At 53.5% G+C, this 18,009-nt stretch overlaps 1 protein-coding gene across 1 annotated transcript in view; it reads right to left on the minus strand.

Moving 5' to 3' along the window:
- RBPMS2 (RNA binding protein, mRNA processing factor 2) overlaps nucleotides 1-18,009 on the minus strand; it is a 28,944-nt gene that overhangs the window by 2,317 nt on the left and 8,618 nt on the right. Inside the window, exons 2-6 of the mRNA XM_080626632.1 lie at nucleotides 13,900-13,977; nucleotides 13,186-13,224; nucleotides 12,548-12,610; nucleotides 10,879-11,029; nucleotides 10,096-10,244 (exon numbers count right to left, since the gene is read on the minus strand). Of these exons, the coding sequence (XP_080482758.1) occupies nucleotides 10,096-10,244; nucleotides 10,879-11,029; nucleotides 12,548-12,610; nucleotides 13,186-13,224; nucleotides 13,900-13,977 (480 nt within the window). The remainder of the gene's footprint in view (nucleotides 1-10,095; nucleotides 10,245-10,878; nucleotides 11,030-12,547; nucleotides 12,611-13,185; nucleotides 13,225-13,899; nucleotides 13,978-18,009) is intronic.

An 18,009-nucleotide genomic window follows, 5' to 3' on the forward strand; every position in this document is an offset into this window, starting at 1 on the left:
ACATGTTCATACCTGGGCCCCCGGCCCCTACAACACACAGAATATCACCCTCCAAGCTGGGAAAGCTCCTCACCACCAAGCTATATATGAAGTTTACCACTGCAAAAGTGTGCATGAGGAGGGGCTGTTCCCCCCCAGCATGCTCCCACTCCCACACACCCCCCATATTTACATCCTTCCCCTGGTTCAGGCTGAGGCAGGTGGAGGCAGCTCACGCTGGGCATTCAGCATCCCAAAGTGGTGGCCACTCTGCCCTCAGACAGCAGAAGGAGGCATCTCCTCACCACACATTTAAACCAGACCACCTCTACATGACATGCGTTGGGTAAGAACTGGCTCATCCACCACAGAGAAGACCCATGAAGTTTCTAAGCCACAACCCAGCCATTAGAAAAGGCTTCAGGCAAACCACTTCATGGGAAGAACTTGGTAGAGCTTCAAACCAGCAAGACTTGAAGGCTTCCCTGGCAGGTCATTGCTGCCACATCTACTGCTGAGGCCTGCTCCTTGCCAAGGAAGGACTGCTAGATGGGGACCCAACAAGAGACACGGAAACAGTAACTGAACAGGCACTTTCCAGCCTGTCAGTAGATGCAGCAATCTGGCAATGCCCAGTAGAACAGCATCAGACATCCAGATGCTCCCGTTCAGTACATCAGGCTGAGCTGAGGTAGCAGCTTCATGCCCAAGAGCAGCAGGAAAAGTCTGTATCACTCAACTGAGCACAGATCAGAGCAGGAACAGCTCACGGTTCAGTCCTGCTGCTGCTGCTGCAAATGGAGCTGAAACACAGCAGCCAGCCCCCCTCTCCTCCCTCCCTAGCTGGTGCTGACAGGCATCAAAGAGCAGCAGCTACATCCAGGGCTCTGGGTACCAGCAGAATGGACTGTAAGATGGGCAGAAAGTGGCAGCAAACCCTCTGGAGCCTGGTTTAAACTGTTCCCCTTGTTAAACCAGCCGGGCAAGGTTGTCCCCTTGCCTGAACAAGCCTGGCTGGACGCTCTCCTCCCAAGCACATGCACTATGTGCCAGAGGAAAAACAACAGTATTCCCAGAGCAGCTCCAACCCCCACACATGGCACTCTCCCACTAAGAGGGACCCTTGGTCAAGGACATTCAGGCTTTCTTGAAGCAAGGACCCAGATCACTCAGGCAAAGGAAGAGTTGCAGCCACAGCCAAAGCATCTAGCTTGGCAGAAGCTTTAGAGCTTTTCTAACCCATACCTGCCTGCACCCAGCAAGGGAGAATCTGCCAGCCAGGGCTCTCGCCAGAGTCAGGTCTCCTCTGCAGGCTCGAAGCATGCAAGAGACCTCAAGACAGCCACAGTAGGTTGAGATATAGCTGGCAATGAGGGGGAGATGGGAACTGGCTATGTCCTAACCAGGCACACAGTCCAACTGATGCACTATGTGACTGCAATGCAAGTCTCGCAGGGAAGTTAACCAGGAGTGGAGATGCAAACCTGTGTCCCCAGTCCCAGCTGTCCAGAAGCTGTACACAGGCCTTCAGAAGAGTCAGAACTGAAAACCAAGACACCCAGAGTCTCAGTGACAGCCCTTGGATTACTCTCCAAGCTAGGCACATTCACAGTCGGTCCCTTCAAACCGTACTCCCTTTACCCTGTAAGAAGCAGATGTCTGGCACCCCATGAGGATGCCAAGCCAGAGGCATTGTATCCACTCCTTCATGTGAAGACATGCAGCAAGCTGCCAGGACCTTGACACTGCAGCATCCTTACTGGAGCTGGAGGGGACAATAAGCACACACCTCCCAGAAAGCACTGCTGCCTGTGATGGCCAAGCCCTCCCTCCACAAGCACAAGGGCTGTGATGCCAGTAACCGAACAGCTTCAAGCATGATTCAGTGACCTCAAGTCTGTCTTCCTGTGACGGCTCCCACAGGGAGGAGCTCCTGCTGGATTCCAGCTCCTGCTCAGGCACCAGCACCACATTTGAAGCTGCCTATAGCCCGGCACACTGGGCTGGTTGGACTCCTTGCCAGACACCTTCACTAGGCAAGGGTCACCAAATCAGCTCCCACCTGGCCCCATAGCTCACTCCACGGCACAGCAGCCAGATGTGTCCCATTCAGTCCAGTCTTGGGTGGAAGGAATCAAGGACACGAACTTGACCAAGACCCTCCTCCCCAGTCCCATCTAGTGCTATGAACAAAAAGCTATCTTGGTGCATGCACACCATGCTCCATTGGCCTGTAAGAGGGACCCAGCTCAGCTGCACCCTTGCTGCCCAGCCTGAGACCACCACACTGGTCCAGGGCACAGTTATCTCCTTCTACCAACACAGGCCACGAAGACAGCAGCTTGGTGCAGGCAGCAGCATCACTGGCAACTATGGGTCCAGCACAGCGCAAGGACAGGCCCCTTCCTGCCCCCGGCCCTGTCACCAGGAGGTGCTTGCTCAGCAGAGCCACATCTCCTCAGCAGCCACAGTCCTCCAGGGCCGAGGTTTCACACTCCAGCACCCTCCCCTCCACAGCTGGAAGTCATTTGCTTCCTCCTGCCCAGCAGCAACAGGAAACTCCCCCTGCATTCACAAGGTTGCAGTGCTTAACCCTGGGAGCTGCCTCCATCCCACGCCAGGCTCTGTGTGAGCAGCACAGCTCTGGGTTAAGTGAGCACAGCAGCCACACACATCCCCAAACCCAGCTCCTCATCCTCTCCTTGGGGGCCTAAGCCACTTCTGCCCCCCACACCCCCCACCCCAGGCCTGGCCAAGCTTCAAGTTTCAACAGAAATCCTGGGGTTTGTTTCTGCAAACACATGGCTGTCAGTAGTTACAGCATTAATGAGCCTCCAGTTCTGATAGAGCACCTCTCCCTGCCTTCCTCTGCAGGTCTTTAATGCTCATACACCAAACACAAGCACCCTGACTCATGGTGGCCCCACATGCCAGTAGCACAGAGGGGCTCAGCCTGGAGGCTGGCAGGAGCTTGTGCAGATGCAGTGATCCTGGGCACAAGCCAAGGCTCTGACACACTGGCAGGGTGAGGAAATGACCTGCCAGGTCTTTCAGCCCACAGAAAGGATAAGGACTTGATGGGACTAGGCAGGAACACTCCTCACAAGGGGAGATGTTTCTGAAACCAGCAGAAAGCACCAGGAGAACCAGATTGGAGGCAGCAGCTGGGCAAGAGGACAGTTCTCACATCTGAAGTGTCTTGGCACCTTGCTTTTGCCACAGGAGCAGAGAGACTCTGCAAACAGAAGGCTCCTGGAGCCATCTGAAAGAGACCACCAGCACCATAGAAGAATGTACAGGATTGTCCCAAGAGGCTTGCACCCTGCCAGGCCAAGCCAGAGCACTTACCAAGGGGAAGAGGTTTCTCCAAGAGCTTTCAGAAGATCTGTTATCTCTCAAAATACTACATCTATTAAGGAGGAAGATGAGAAAAGGCGATTGGAGACATCCAGCACCGGGTGAAGAAAGTAGAGCCAGGGAGGCTTTTACTGGAAGAGACACAGTTGTTTCTGTAGCTGCATTAGCTCACAGCTGGAAAGGGGTCTGGCCACACCACTGCAAACATCGTGCCTGCTTGTGGGGATGAGACAGACACCCCCCGCTCACTGCAGCCAGCCCTGAGCTGCAGTGTGCAACATCTGTCCCAGCAAACAGCTGGAGAAGATGACTTTGTGCCTTTGCCTGCCACCTTCCAGGGGCCAGAAGAGAAGAGCCTTTCCCTTGCTGCAGCACAAGACCAGCACTACCTAAATGGTAAATGGGATACATACCCCATCAGTGCTTCACTTTCCTTGTCTGGTCCTCTACTGCCTCTCCCAGCTACCCTTGGAATTTCAATTTCTCATCTTGCCCACCATCCTTACGGAGAGCAATTCCTTCAGTAAGATGAAGGAGGGATGGCCTGAATACAGAGATCCATCCTCAAGCTGCATGTAGCTCGGGTGGCCTGCCTTTCCTCCTTAGTTACTTCTAGGGTCTTTCCATCTTTGCTTTGCAGTCAGTTCCAGCATCTTGTAGTGCTCAGGGCTATCCCTACCACTGGAATGGACCCAGCCACAAGAAAGGCTCCCTGTGCAGGCAGGGACAAAGCACAGCGTTGTGCTCCTGGGATCTGGTGGGACCCCAACCAACACATCCAAGAGCTGTATCTAGTTACCAGCTACTGATGTGCAAAGTGGCACCTTCAGCTATGCTGCTGCTGAGACAGCCTGACCCTGGCAAGCCACAGGTACATCACGGTCACCACTTTCCCATGCTGAGGGTCACTGTGTGCAAGCCTTGGGCACACCACCGTGGTGGCCAGCAAGAGCTGCTCTGCTCCAGCTGGAAACCCAGCTGACAGGACACAGCCCAGGGCAGGCAAGGACAACCTGCAAAGGTGCACCCGTGAGGCACTAACATCACCCATTAGCACTCTCCGGACACACATTTCCAGGCTCAGCAGCAGGCACTTCACCCGAGCCACATGCCTGTAGAGTCCTTAAGGGGGCTGGGTTAAGCAGAGGAGCATCCAAACACTTGCAGGCTGGTTAAGACCTAAGCAGCTCAACCCACCACCAACAATGCCTCGCTTGCAGTCAAATCAAGCACATACATCCCCAAGGCAGCTATGGTGAGGGAGGGCTAGAGGACGTCTCATACCACGTCAAGGAGCATACAGGAGATGTTAGGCACTGATCCATTCTGTTGCTTAGGAGAGGTGTTTTAAAAGGCCAATACCTTGTACCCCTCTGGGCCTTGAGGCAGCTTATGCTGCAGCTCATGGATACATTCCCATCTCAAAGCCCATAGCAAACAAGCATTTTTCCTTTTCCCAGACTGGACATGAGTTGTGCTGCTTTCCTTTGGGTTGAGCTACGGAGAACCAGGCTGGCCACAGGTCAGGGAGTCACTTCAGATGGCATCTTGGTCCGGTTCATTTATCAGGCATGATTTAGCAAGAAAAGCTGCTCAACAGGTACCTGGACGAGCCAAGAATTCCTTGCTTGCTCTTCTCTGGCTAGAAGGAAAGGGCTCAGGGCTGCCTGGCCAGCTATGCCAGCACTAAGTCACTGGAGTTTAGAAAGACATGAAGGTCTTGAAGAGTGCTTCACACCTCTGGGAAGCATGAAGGTTGCCCAGAAAGAATAATCCTGCAAAGTCCTACACAACAGCTCCAACAAACACACAGCAAGTTACCAGGTGTAGAAAATCCATCACTGTCTGCAGTTCCCCATCCCAGGGAGGTTCTATCAGAGCTCAGCTGACACAACATGAAGTTCAGGAGAGTTTTGCAGATGGGACCATGAAGCAAGTCCAGAGGTTAGTGGTGCACAAAGGCAGATCCCCATTGTCCAGCAGATCCACCATGGCCATTGCTTGGTGCTGCAGGGCTCAGCCAGGCCAGTGGCACCAGGCGGTCACACACCCAGCAAGTTGCAGCCTCCCCACGGTACAGTACTGAAGGAGGAGCACCTGAGCCTGCTCCAGCACATCTTCACCGTCCTCACAGTTCTCACCAGATCACAGCCACCATGATCTGCCTCAGTCCATCCACAAGAGCAGCCACTGCTCAGGAAATCCAGCTTGCTCTAAGCCAGCTCCCACAGCAAACAAGAGGGGAAGGTTTCTTTTGAGCACCGACATCTTCTTTGATCACTGGGCTCTGCCTCAACTCAGTGCTCGGAAGCCTTAGGGTCCTGCTGGGCTCTTGCACCACCACCACCATACAGCCATGGTCCAGGCCTGCTCCTTCCACCCACCACTTGCTTGGTCAGGTCCTAAGTTCAGGGACCCACATCCACCATCTCCTTAAAGCCTTCAGACAAGGCTGCTGCCAGCAGCAGCAACATGGATGCTCTGAGGGTACCCTGGGCAGCCCACCCCTAAAGGACTAGCACCTGCAACTTGCTTCCTGCCTTGAAAACACCTACCCTAGACAGCCTCCTGAGCTCTCGGTACCCCACATGTCAGCCTAGTCTCCTACAAGCACCATGTTATAACCACCAACAGCATCAGGCATGTTCTTATGAAGTCTGCTACTGCCCACTCAGAGCCTGGCTTAGCAGCACTCCGGAACAAGCAGTTTCCCATCAGATGCAATGCAGCCCGACTCCGTCACACAGGCAATAGCTGTTCACATGGTCCCAACAGAACACGACAAGCTGCATCATTATCTCTATGATTGCATCAAAGCTCTCCCCATGAGACCAGCTCCGCACATCTTTGCACCTCACGGTCTTCTAAGGGCAAAGGCAGACCTGGCCTCCCATCTTCAATGAATTCTTTCCCCAACATCACTACCACACAGAGGAAAAATCCACTATCCAGAACCACTGCAATAAGAAGTGAGCAAGACTCAGTTCCTTCAGTTAGAGCTGACCACAGCAACCATCTTCCCTGACAACCAGTCCCAAGCCAGGCCTTCTTCCCCCTTAGCCTGTGATGTCAGGTTGCAAGGGAGAAGCCAAGCTCCAGGCAGGAACTTGCTCCATTTCCAGTAACTGGAAAGGAAAGAGGTGAGATTAGACCCATGATTAAGGGCAGGGTCTGTCCCGATATGCAATTCTGGAACAAAGTGACCGGCAAGTGCTGTTGTCTAAGGTGCCCACTAGAATTTAGTCGTGTGCTATCACTATCACGTCACTCACCTCCCCCACCGTGTGCCAGGAGTGAGATCAAGGTGTATATTTCTGGTTGCCCTCAAAGGGTCATGGGCTGGGGAGAAACCAGGTTTCTTTCATGCCGAGCGGCAGGGTTGCCTCTGCCCTGGCTCAACCAGGCTGCTCCCCTCCCACCGGCGGGACCTGGCTGAGCCTGGCTCAGCTGGGAGGAGTTGATGTAAGATGGTGCCATGCTGTGTGCGCCATGTCATGTGCGGCCAAGTTGGAGATGTGGGTTAGAAAGAAGGCCTGGCATCTCATTCCCCAGGCTCTGGTGGGTGGGTAGCGTGAGGCCCATGCACTGGGTTGCCAAGGAGATACGGGCTACAGAGATGGGCAGAAGCTTGCAAATCCCATGGTGCACCTTGGAGGAGAGATGGTTACCTTACCAGTCCTTCCAGACGGGGCTGCCATCATGCTTAACACTTCTAGGAATGAAGCTGTAGTACAGCCACTCCACTAGCTGCAATAAGGCATCACTAGGATGTCCCATCTCCAGGGACAGCTCTGAGCTTCAGGGCTAGCCTGCGCTGGCATCATGGCTGGAGTTCACTAGGGACATCAAAGGAGGGATTTGAGAGAGGGTGGGTGGGAAGGAAGGCAAATGGGACAATCTTAAAGTCAGCAGAGTTCCCGCAGGTAGAGGCCCTCGGTGGTGCAGGGTCAGGCCACAGTCACATCGGCCTGCTGGGAACAGCTCCCATTGTGCCAGGCCAGGCCCAGCCCCTGCCATCTCCTGCCCCTTGTCAACCTGTCAGCCCTCTGGGCAGCTCTCAGGAGGCTGTATAGGTGCAGGGAGCAGCCACCTCCTCTCCTGCTCACTACCAGACTTGAACACAGCTGCAGGAGGACAAGCACTGCAGGTTTAAATCTTCTGCGCCAAGCTCTCAGTTTAGCTACAGCCTCCAACTTCATGCCTGCTTCCAGACTGATTGTTATAGAGCTGCTATAGCTCTGGCCATCCCCATGAACATCCTCCAGCCAACACTAGCCTCAGGAGGAAGAACTGCAGCTGTCCTGGAGAACAACCCATGCGCCCACCACCCCACCAGCAAGGCAAACCAACCCCTAACCAGCACAAGCAGAGGGCTCAGCACACCGAGACTAAGGTTAGCCCAGTTTGTGAGCAAAAGTCACTTTACTGACTCGCTCCACCTTGCCCCAGCTCTATGAGGGAGAGGGCTCCAGCCTAGAGACCAGGCAGCTCGGGCCTGCCAACCTGAGTAATGTTTAACCCCATAAAACTTTATTGGTAACATATACTGCACCAGAATGTCTCCCTGTGAGGTCACTGCCAGCTCCAGCACAAACCAGCAAGGAGCTCCTTGGACTCGGCCAGCCCAGGTACTCTTGGAAGAAAGCTGCGTCCAGCCATGTCCCAGAGGGGCTACACTTGCTCCTTAAATGGTGACATGCCCCCAGGTCTTATGGACCTCCTTGGGCAAGGACTCCTACCTATACAGGGAGCTCCTTTGTGCCTCGGGATCATTACTGTAACCAGAATTGCTCTTTGAAATCTAGTAGCTTGCCAACTGGAGGGCAGGAACTAAGACCCCAGAGGGAAAAGATGCTGCTGAAGGTGAAGGCCTCCTTGACACCCTCCACTTCAGGAGAGCAGAGTTTTAACCCCCCATCATGCACCATAAAGCCTGGGGTCTAACCCCTATGCTCAGGGTCTCCATTAGAGTCACCAATTATCATCCTTGAAGAAACTGCAGTAATGGTTTCATCTCCCTGGTTAGGGTGCTGAGGCACTGGCCCAGGGTGCCCAGAGAAGCTGTGGCTGCCCCATCCCTGGCAGTGTTCAAGGCCAGGTTGGACACGGGGGCTTGGAGCAAGCTGCTCCAGTGGAAGGGGTCCCTGCCCGTGGCAGGGGGTTGGAGCTGGATGAACTTTAAGGTCCCTTCCAGCCCAAGCCTTTCTATGACCTTACCATCCCCTCAACCACATCAGCCAGACCAGAAGGGTTTTTTATTGGTCCTCCTTGCCAGGGACAATTCAACTGGCAACAGCCCTTAGCTCCATTAACCAACACACAATGGGCAGCAAAAAAGGGCTACCCAGGAGCAGAGCACACTCCTCCAGTTGTGGCCACCATCAGTAACTTTCAGATAACACCAACGAGCATCAGCCTCCTGGTGAAGGACCAGTCTGGCTCTGGAGGCTCTTGAAGAACAAGCCAGTGCCTGGTCCTGCCTTGGGCCCCGTGCACATCTTGCCTACCCTGCAGAAGCTTCAGCCCATAACTAGCTCACCAGTAAAAGGGCAAAAGCAGCAGAGGCCTGCAGGGGTGCAAGGGGCAGGACAGACAAGCCTACACAAGCCAGGAGCTTGCATCCCCTCCACTGCCTCCATATTGCATTTGGGAGACAAGCTGGGGTTGAAGCTGGGCAGTTACAGTCAAGACACTTGGAAGAAACAAGAGGATGCCAAAGGGCCAACCGAGCATTGACCAGGTGAACAAGGTGAGGGGACACAGATTTTCCTCTCAATTTGAGTAGGGAAGATGAACACCCTGCAGAGAGCAGAGGTTAAGTCCCAATGCTCTGGGGTCTAAGCCCAGAGTCCCACTGCTGTAGTCCCCCATGGCACTACTAAAGGAGCAGAGACCAAAGCAGGCAGAACACAGCTGGCTGGTAACACTAAGCAGGGCAGGGCTCCAGTTTCTCCTGTACAACTGCTCTACACCAAGCACCTTAATCTGGAATTAGGACACTACTTCGCTATTTTGGCTTTCCCTTGCATTTCCATGGTTTCAGGGGCTTCATGCTCAGCAGGGGTGTTGGTCTCAATACATTAAAGCATTCCAGTTTCAGACCAGTACAGGCATCCCTACATCTCCAGCTGTCAGCTACAGACCCTGGGGAACTAGGCAGTGGGTTGAACCACCACCAGCATTTCCAGGGCTCATAAATAAAGTAACCCTCTCTAGTCTGCATCCAGGGTATATAACACTGTCCCATCAGAGCTCCTCACTGTGACAAGGACTCACTCATCTCCTGCAGGACCTTCTCCTCCAGTTTCAAGAGTATTTGAACTGCTTGGCCCCAAGGGGGTCCCAGCTGAGCCCCTGAGCTTCACCACCGAGCTAAGCCTGTTGCCTTTGCCATGACTTCAAGGAGGACATCTTACTTGCTGGCAGGTAGTTTTTCCTCCCAGTAGTCCCAGCCTCTGGCTGCAGGGACCAAAGCAGCCAGCCAGAAACTGAACCCCGACTCTCCCATCTGCCTGCCTCCTGCCGGGAAGCAGGCTGGACCTCCAGGTCAGAAGTCATCATCCAGCCCTGGCTGCTCTGCTCCACACAGACCCATCCCCTGCGGTTTGCTCCGAGCTGGGGGGCCTCAACACAGGGAGGAGGCTCTGCCTGGGAGCCAAGGTGCAGAGGCCAGGGTCGGACCAGCCAAGCAGAACCCGCGGGCGCGAGCGCCAGGGCAGGGCAGAAGGGAGCCGGGTTCTGGCGCAGGGAGCGACTCACCTGAGCGTGAAGAGCAGCAGCTGCGGCGGCGGCCGCTGGGTAGGTGAAGGCAGCATGGGGGATGGCGGGGGTCAGCTCCGTGGTGTACAGCGGGTACGGAGCCCACGCCTCTGGCGATGCTGGAATAAGAGCTGCTCCAGTCAGGTCATCTACACAGCAGGAGACAAGGTGGCAGCAGCTCAGTCGCTGGCCCCAGCAGCTTGGTTCGAGGGGTTTCCAACCCCAAGCTGAAGCTTTGCACTGAGGCATAAAATCTTGCACCCCTCCAGCATTCCTGTGACCAGCTGCTCCTCCAGCCTTGCCAACAGAGGCCAGGAACATGCTTTGTCACTGCTCAGCTACCCACATGGGCTTGGGACAGGCTGGGTCACACACATAGGACAAGGCCGGTGTCACAGGATGGCAAGACAGAGGACAGGGCTTTCAGCACTACATTACAGGCTGCCCAACAAGCCTCAGCAGGGCTGCTCACCCCACCAAGCTACACTGAGGGCACATGACACAGAACCCATCCTTTCCACTTGGCACCTAGGGATGATTTAAAGGACCTGTGGTATCACTTGAACTACCCAAACCAGTTCTGCTCTCTCAACACTTCAAGCGTTGGCCAGAAGCCTTACCAGATGCCTGTTACTCTCTTGTAACCCTAATATTCTGGCCTTCTTACACCAGGCATATTTCAGCCAGAGCATACATACGCATGGCTCTTTTTCCAGCCTGTCAACATTCCCAGGGTTGGGCATCTCCTGGGTTGCACCAGCCATGACCTCAAAGCATACTCACAAGGGTCCCGTGCAATGAAGTGTGCGCCCAAGGCAGGGTGGATGTTGGTAGGGTTTGGCGTGGCCATCAGCTTGCTCTTGGCCATCTTTGTGTTGGCTTTTGCAAACTCTAACCTCAAGGTCTGGGGGTTCTCTGGGTCGAAGCGGATGCCCTGTCACAGAAGAAAGCACAGGAATCTCTCAAAGGGGAGGTTTCCAGTCCAAGCAAGGACTGTGCCTATCCATGGAGCAAAGCCCAACTGGGGAACCAAGGCCACCATGCTGCAGTCACATGCCCAGATTTTCGTCACCTCCCTGCAGCACTTGAGCTCCCACATGCTTTGTATTTCTATGTTTGGCTGGCCTAGGACCATTGTTTCCAGCATGATTGATATTTCTACCAACACTGGCCAGGAAATACCCACCTGCTGGAGCTGGGACAACCCATCCGTACTGGAGCTCCTACCTGTAGTGCTGCTACAGGCAGAGACACTAGCACATGCCGCAGCGCCCAAGGCAAGGTCTACAGCAGAGCAGAACCAGATCAGCATGTCTTGCTGCCCAGCGCCCACACAGTATGCGGATAGTTTTGGGTATGCCTCCCATGCTGATCATCTTCAGGTCTTTTTCTTGAGCAGCGGCAGTTTGGAAACACTGTGAATGTGCTAAAGAGCCCATACTAGACAGCGTAGGCCCTGCCATGCAAATAGCAGCATGGGAAGGCTGGTTTCCTTCCTTTCTGAAGGAAGTACCTTCTGGCTGCAGAGGTCTTGGCAGATCAGAGTCCAGGACAAGGACCTGCTCTGCTGACCTGCCACACTTGACACCTGGGCATTTGGTAAGTAAGGCTTTAACAAGGCCACTAGCACCGAGCAAGTCCTACAGCCACATGACAGACCAGCTTTGCACTGAGCCTGTTTCTCTACCCTCATACCCTGGTAAGCTTGACCTAGAGCGTCAGAAAGCTCATGTTAAACACAGTTGAGCTCCACATGCCTACTTAAAGCATCACAGGGTGCCAGCTGGGTATCACCCTGTGCCTGGCAACCACCTACACCCACAAGACCTCTCTTCTCATCTGTTTTCCAAGGGCTGGTTCCCCAGAGAAAACCTGGCTGCTCCAGGTACCCCAAGCAAAGCCTGAGTCAAGCGAGCGCCCACCTTGGTGCTCAGTGCTCCTTGAAAAGTAGCTCTGGCCACACATTGCCACACATAGGTAATCCCTGCTCATTTGAGCAAGGTGGCTCTCTTAGTTCACCAGTCTTCCCCATACAGGAGGGAGCACTTAATGGATGAGAAATAGGCTTCACAGCCTGAATCTTGCCATCAGAGGCCAGTTATTGAGTTGCATGCAAACTCAAGGAAAAGAAGTAGCTGTTCCTTCCCCATACCCTCAGAGGCCCTGGAGCAGTCTTCCAGTGGTCAGAAACTACACCTGCACTAAGTGTGGAATAGTCTGCATTCATTTGCTCACACTGATGTCAGCCTTAAACAGTTCTGCTGCTTCCCTGACGAGATGCTGCAGGACCACGTAGCTTCTGTACTCAAGGGCACAACTAAGACACCCTAACCCTTCCCATGCTATAGGCAAGGCAAACACAACTTTAGCCCACAGCTCCAGGTCTAGCTACAGCATACGGCCCCTAGACCCCCCAAGGCCATCAGGTACTCCCAGCACATTGGGTACTCACATTTAAGGCGTTCTTTGCTGCTTCAGCACCAGCCCGGCTGTCAAAGGTCACAAAACCAACTGGCTAGAAGAAATAATGCTGATTTTAATTTGAAGTTTCTTCCAGCTCCTCAAGCTACCTGCTACCCCCTCTGCCCCAGACAGCTTACAGCAAGCAGAAGAGACCACCTAAAGCTGCAGAGGGCCTTCAACCAGAGCTTGAAGTGCCTTAGGTCATCTGCACAAGAATCCCACTCAGTGGCTGCTCCCATCACACCAAAATGTTTTGGCATTCATGTACGCAGGGGCACTGCTCATCCTGGTAGCCCCCAGCAAGAGTACCCCATGCTGACAAGGAGGACTTGTTAGGAAGGGGATTAGGGTGGGACTGGGGAAGGTTTCTGGCAGCACAGGGTTTGAGGCTGAAGCATCAAGTCTCATCCAGCCCATATGGCCCTGGGAAGCAATAGAAGATATGGAGCCATTCAGCACATACCGAGAGCTTGGGGCCACCAGGATAGTGGAGAAGAGCAGAATCCTGCTGTAGACATGGTGCTAAACACAACAATGCTTTACAGAGTGAAATAGTACCTGTCCCCCTCCCCTCCCACCATGCCTGGTTTTCTAGCAAAAACCAAAAAAGCTGGAAAGAGGAGATACCTGCTTTGAAGTTAGCTTGATCAGTGACCCTTCATAACCCTGCAGAAGGGAAGAAAGCAAGTCAGTGTCAGGTTCCTGAAGGAGCCAAGCTACAATCGAGACATGACACAACAGCTCCAGGAGGTCCTGTAGCACCAAATCCTTCACGAGGCAAGGTTTGCAAGCAGCAGTAGGTACATTAACGCTTCTTTCCCACCAAAAGAAGGGACTTAGACTAGACTAAGGGTAGAGTGGGTATCTTAGCTAGTGTCTTCTGGCCCTTCAGGAAGAAATCCCATTTTCTAGCCCTTCATCAAGCTACTAAGACTAGCACCCTGCCAGGCTAGTGCCTACAGAGCACAGCTCACCCCCTGCTAGAAGAGGGCAAACAAGGAAACCCCACTTCCCCGAGGCAGCCTACATGTTGATCTAGCGAACGATGGAGAGTTAGGAGATCAGGACACATCCTCAAGGAAGTACTGATCCAGTTGGGCGGCAGGGCTGGCCAAGCAGCCCTCGTCAAGCTTGGAGAGGGCATGATATCAACAACTGTCTCGAGGGGAGGGTCACCAGCTGCGTACAAGCCATAGGTTACCACGCTGGTTCCCCAAGCTTTCACAGAAGGCCAACCTTCCCACTTCATCCTTTCTGCCCCTCTGACAGAGATCCTGTCTGCAAGGTTGGCCATAAGACAGCGTCTTTCTTACCAGAGACCACATTTGAAAACCTTCTTACCTTGAATGGTCGGAAGAGTAGGTAGAGCTCTCTGGGCTTGATATCCACAGGAAGACCACTGACAAACAGTGTCCGTACCTAGGAGAGAGGTCAACGAGGTCTACTGAAAGGAGATGCTTAGCACCAAAGCAGGAGAACAGAGCACAGCTCCGAAGCTAGGTGCCACAGGAGTAAGATGCCTTGCACCAAAGGTGGCCTTGCACACACCAACCTTTCCCTACTGTAGCGGAGCACTGGCCAGGATGAAATACACTCACTCCTTTCCTCCATGCCACAGAAGATTTAGACCTTTATAAATAGTCCCCAGCAGAAGAGCCTGGGTTGATTAGGGCATGGACACCAGCCCCACAGTCTGACTGGACTTTGATGACTAAAACTTGAAAAGACCGTAGACTGCCAAAAGCACTAACACAGAGTCTGACACATATCGATGGTCCAGAAGAGACTAGTACCTCTCTAGCTCTTTCTACAGATCATACACTAGATCTCCTTGCCTTAGCCTATCCTGGCACTTCTGCCACTGATTCAAAGAGAGCCCTCAATTTTGAACAAAACCTCACTGCTATACTCACATCTTTTGACTCCTGCAACAGCCCCAGAACATCACTGGGAGGATGCTTTTGGGGTCTGTTCCAGCTCCTCCACCACCATGCATCAGATCCTTCAGAAGCTGCTCCCAAACCAGCTTTGAAGAGTGTTTGTTTATTGTGCCCAACCAAAAGCCAGCTGTGCTGCACAAAGTCCATGGAGGCTGCTGCTCTCTCCAAGCTGTAGAAGTCATTTACTGAGCCCAAACGCACTCAGCACATATAAGCAAAAATTGAGTACCAGAGGAAGATTCCAATCCAAAGTCTTGAAATTATCTATGACAGTTCACATGAACAGCCAGGAAGAAGAAACGGTGCTGAAGGCTCATGGCCTGGGAGAACTCACAATCAGAGCATCACGGCCACCTTCTCCCTACACACTGGGAGACATTGGCCTGGTGGCCTGTTTCCATAGGAAGCACCATGATGAAACCTCCAAGACTTCTCATAAATCAGCACAGAGCTACAAAGGGAAGTTATGCACAGAGGTCACAAAGACACTGGTGATCATTAACAAGGACCATGAGACCACAAGCACAGCTCAGGCAGCACTGACAGGTGAGGGAAGATAGAAGACTATATGAATAAGATGGAGCTGTGTATTCCTCACTTTTCATTGCACAGGGATGTCACCCCCTGAGCCAGTCCCAAACAAACCATGAGAAGATCATGGAGCAATGCCCAAATGCTCAGAATGGCACCAAATAGTGCCAGACACTTTAGAGCTGCAAAACACGCAGCCAGACCAGGAGCTCTCCAAGCCAGACCCCATCTCCTAGCCTGTTCCCAGGCTGGAGTAACCCCACTGCATTTGCAGAGCAGAAGAAATCTGCTCCCACATTTTAGCTTCCACTCCACCACTGTCTCTTCCCAGACAAAGTGAGTTGCATCTGACACATGGTTAAACTTCTTTTGCCACCCAAGGGAGCAGCACACACTTGCCCTGCTCCTGGGCTGGAGACAGCAAACACGTAAGAGCACAGGAGCACGCAGCAGAGCCTCTGCACCCTCTCACTCTGGAAGCAGCCTCCTCCAAGCAGGGAAGTTTCTCCTTTTTACAGAAGAGAACACAGGACTCCTTGAGCTCCTGTGCCCAAGAGGTCCTGCCTGGGCAGGGAGGCACCCTTCACACCAACTCAGAGCAGCTTAAGCCCTCCAGGACAGAAAGTAATCATGAAAGCCTTGGGTCCTCTGCCCCTCTTGCTCTCTGTGCACACCGAGACCGGCCGCCACCACGCAGTGAACACCCCAGTGGGCCACTACCACCCCCATCAGCATGCAGAGCCCTTCTCCAGCCTGGTGTGCCTCAAGACTGCTGCAGAATGCAGCCACCGAGCACCCTTCCCTCCAACACCAGCTTTCTTCCCATCCCCTCCCGGATTCTTCGGTATGAATGGCCCTACCACACACCCCAGCGTTTGCTGTGCCCTGTCTAGGGCAGCAGTATGCTATGTGGAGCACTCCAGAAACACTTTCCAAGCCCAGGCTCAGGCCGACAGTATTCCCACCCTGCCCAGCCCCTCATTTGATGCCTCGATGGATCACTCCAGGGCCACCTCATGCCCAGACAGAGCAGGCAATGGCACTGTCTCTCATCCTGCTGGCTGCCTCTAAGACTTTGGCGCTTGTGCTTCAGCACCAGCTACAGAGAGCACTCGCAGTGGTGCATTCCCAGAAGACACACGGCCATCTCTGTGCAGTGTGGTGGCACACATGTGCCTCAGCCATGTGAAAGCGCCATCCCTTTTCAATATTTCAGGATCTCAGGACCCCAGAATGGATGTTTCTTCCAAGCAAATAGAAATCTGCATCCCTGTTGGGTCTCTAAATGGTCCCGTGATGTGTCATTTGGTAAGTCCTTGCGACAGGCGTGACAGCATGGAAGATGCATGGCTGCTCAGGGAAGGGGAACTCAGCTACTCAGAGCCCTTACAACAGCCTGAACAGAGCAATGCAGGTGCCTAGGAAAGCTCTTTGTCAGAGTAACAAGCTCCTAATGCCAGTCCCATAAGTTGCTGCTGAAGACAGGAGCAAGAGACCTTTTCTTGAAGGCCAAAAGCTCCTCTTGGCCTCCATCAGCCTGTCACCATACACTGCATTGGAAAAGGTATCTCAGCCAAACCACAGCACCCACCAAGGGCTGGCATCACCCCAAAGAGAGCCTGGAAACAACCAAATGTCACCAGCTTCAAACCTACGAACAAGGTTTCCCCAGAGGATCTCAACACAGACTAAGGAAGGTCCCCGCTCAGAAGAGCTTGTGAAAGGTGAAGAGATCAAGTGATTTGTTTTCAGAGATCTCTGCAATTCATATCCATTCACCCACATTCATAAGCGGTCTAGAAATGGGTAAGGGGAAAGTGAGACCAAGGTACCCAGGGAAGGGAGGGTGAGGCTGGTGAGATCTGAGGACAGAGTGAGGTGAACCAGAGGGAGATCACTTCCAAGACAAGTTGTAAACATGGGATCAGCAGCAATCAGAAAGCAAGGAGATCTGGGTTATCCCACAGGAGAAAAGCAGGAGGCAACTTGCCAGTCTGAGCATCCCCTGCATTGTTGCCAAGCCTGGTCCAACCTCCTCCCCCTGCTCTGGAAAGAGGAAACTGTAGATGAGGGCAACAGGGTCTGAGCAAGCATCTCCCAATGGATTAGCTCAACTGGGACTCTCCAGGACTCCTCTGCAGTCCTGCAGGCTTTGAGAGGCCACTGGGACCAACCAAGCCCTTGCACTCAACACACAATGACAGGGTAGGCTTCTGCTTAAATAAATTTTCCCTGCTTCAACACCCTGCCACCAACCAGCAGGTTCAGCCTCCCCAGAGCAGCTGGAAAAGCCACAGGAGAATAAGAAAATCCATCCCGAGCAAGCTCTGGAGCTGCCTGGGCCAAACTGTATGTTCAGCAGGAGCCTGGAGAAGATACAGCAGATGCACATCTCCAGGAATGCCTCGTTCTTAGACTCCAGTGGTAACAGCCACTCGAGATACCAGGCAGGAGCAACCCCGTCTTGCCCAGGATGCCTGATCCGAACAGGACACACGGACAGGAGGGAAGCGGGGCAGGGAGCAGCTCACATACCAGACAGCCCTGCGGGGTCACACTGCTGCAGGCCCTGCACAGAACACTTCCTTTTCCCCATCCTGCCCCCTCTGGGGATCTCCCCATCCCAAGCACCTGGCAGGGATGGAGGAGAGCCATGGAAAACAGGACTTGTGCCAGGAGGAACAAGACCATCTAGGCCATCTCTTTGAGAGGGAGGATCCCAGCATAGCTTCCCACACAGGATGGAGGGAGGGACAAGGACAAACCCAGTTAGTGCTCAAGTGGCTCTGAAGCACTCACACAGCTGCGTCTCACAGAAGAGACAAATCTATTGCGAGCATAGCCAAGTACTTAACACCAAAGCTTTTAAGAACCCAAGCAGAAACACCTGCCTCTTCCTACCAGAGCTCCAGCAATGCCAGGACACCAGCATGGGTCTTACAACATCCACATCTCCCAGCCATGTCTGCTTTAAAAGAAG

Source organism: Psittacula echo, assembly GCF_963264785.1.
Source record: "Psittacula echo genome assembly, chromosome: 10".
Lineage (NCBI taxonomy): Eukaryota > Metazoa > Chordata > Aves > Psittaciformes > Psittacidae > Psittacula > Psittacula echo.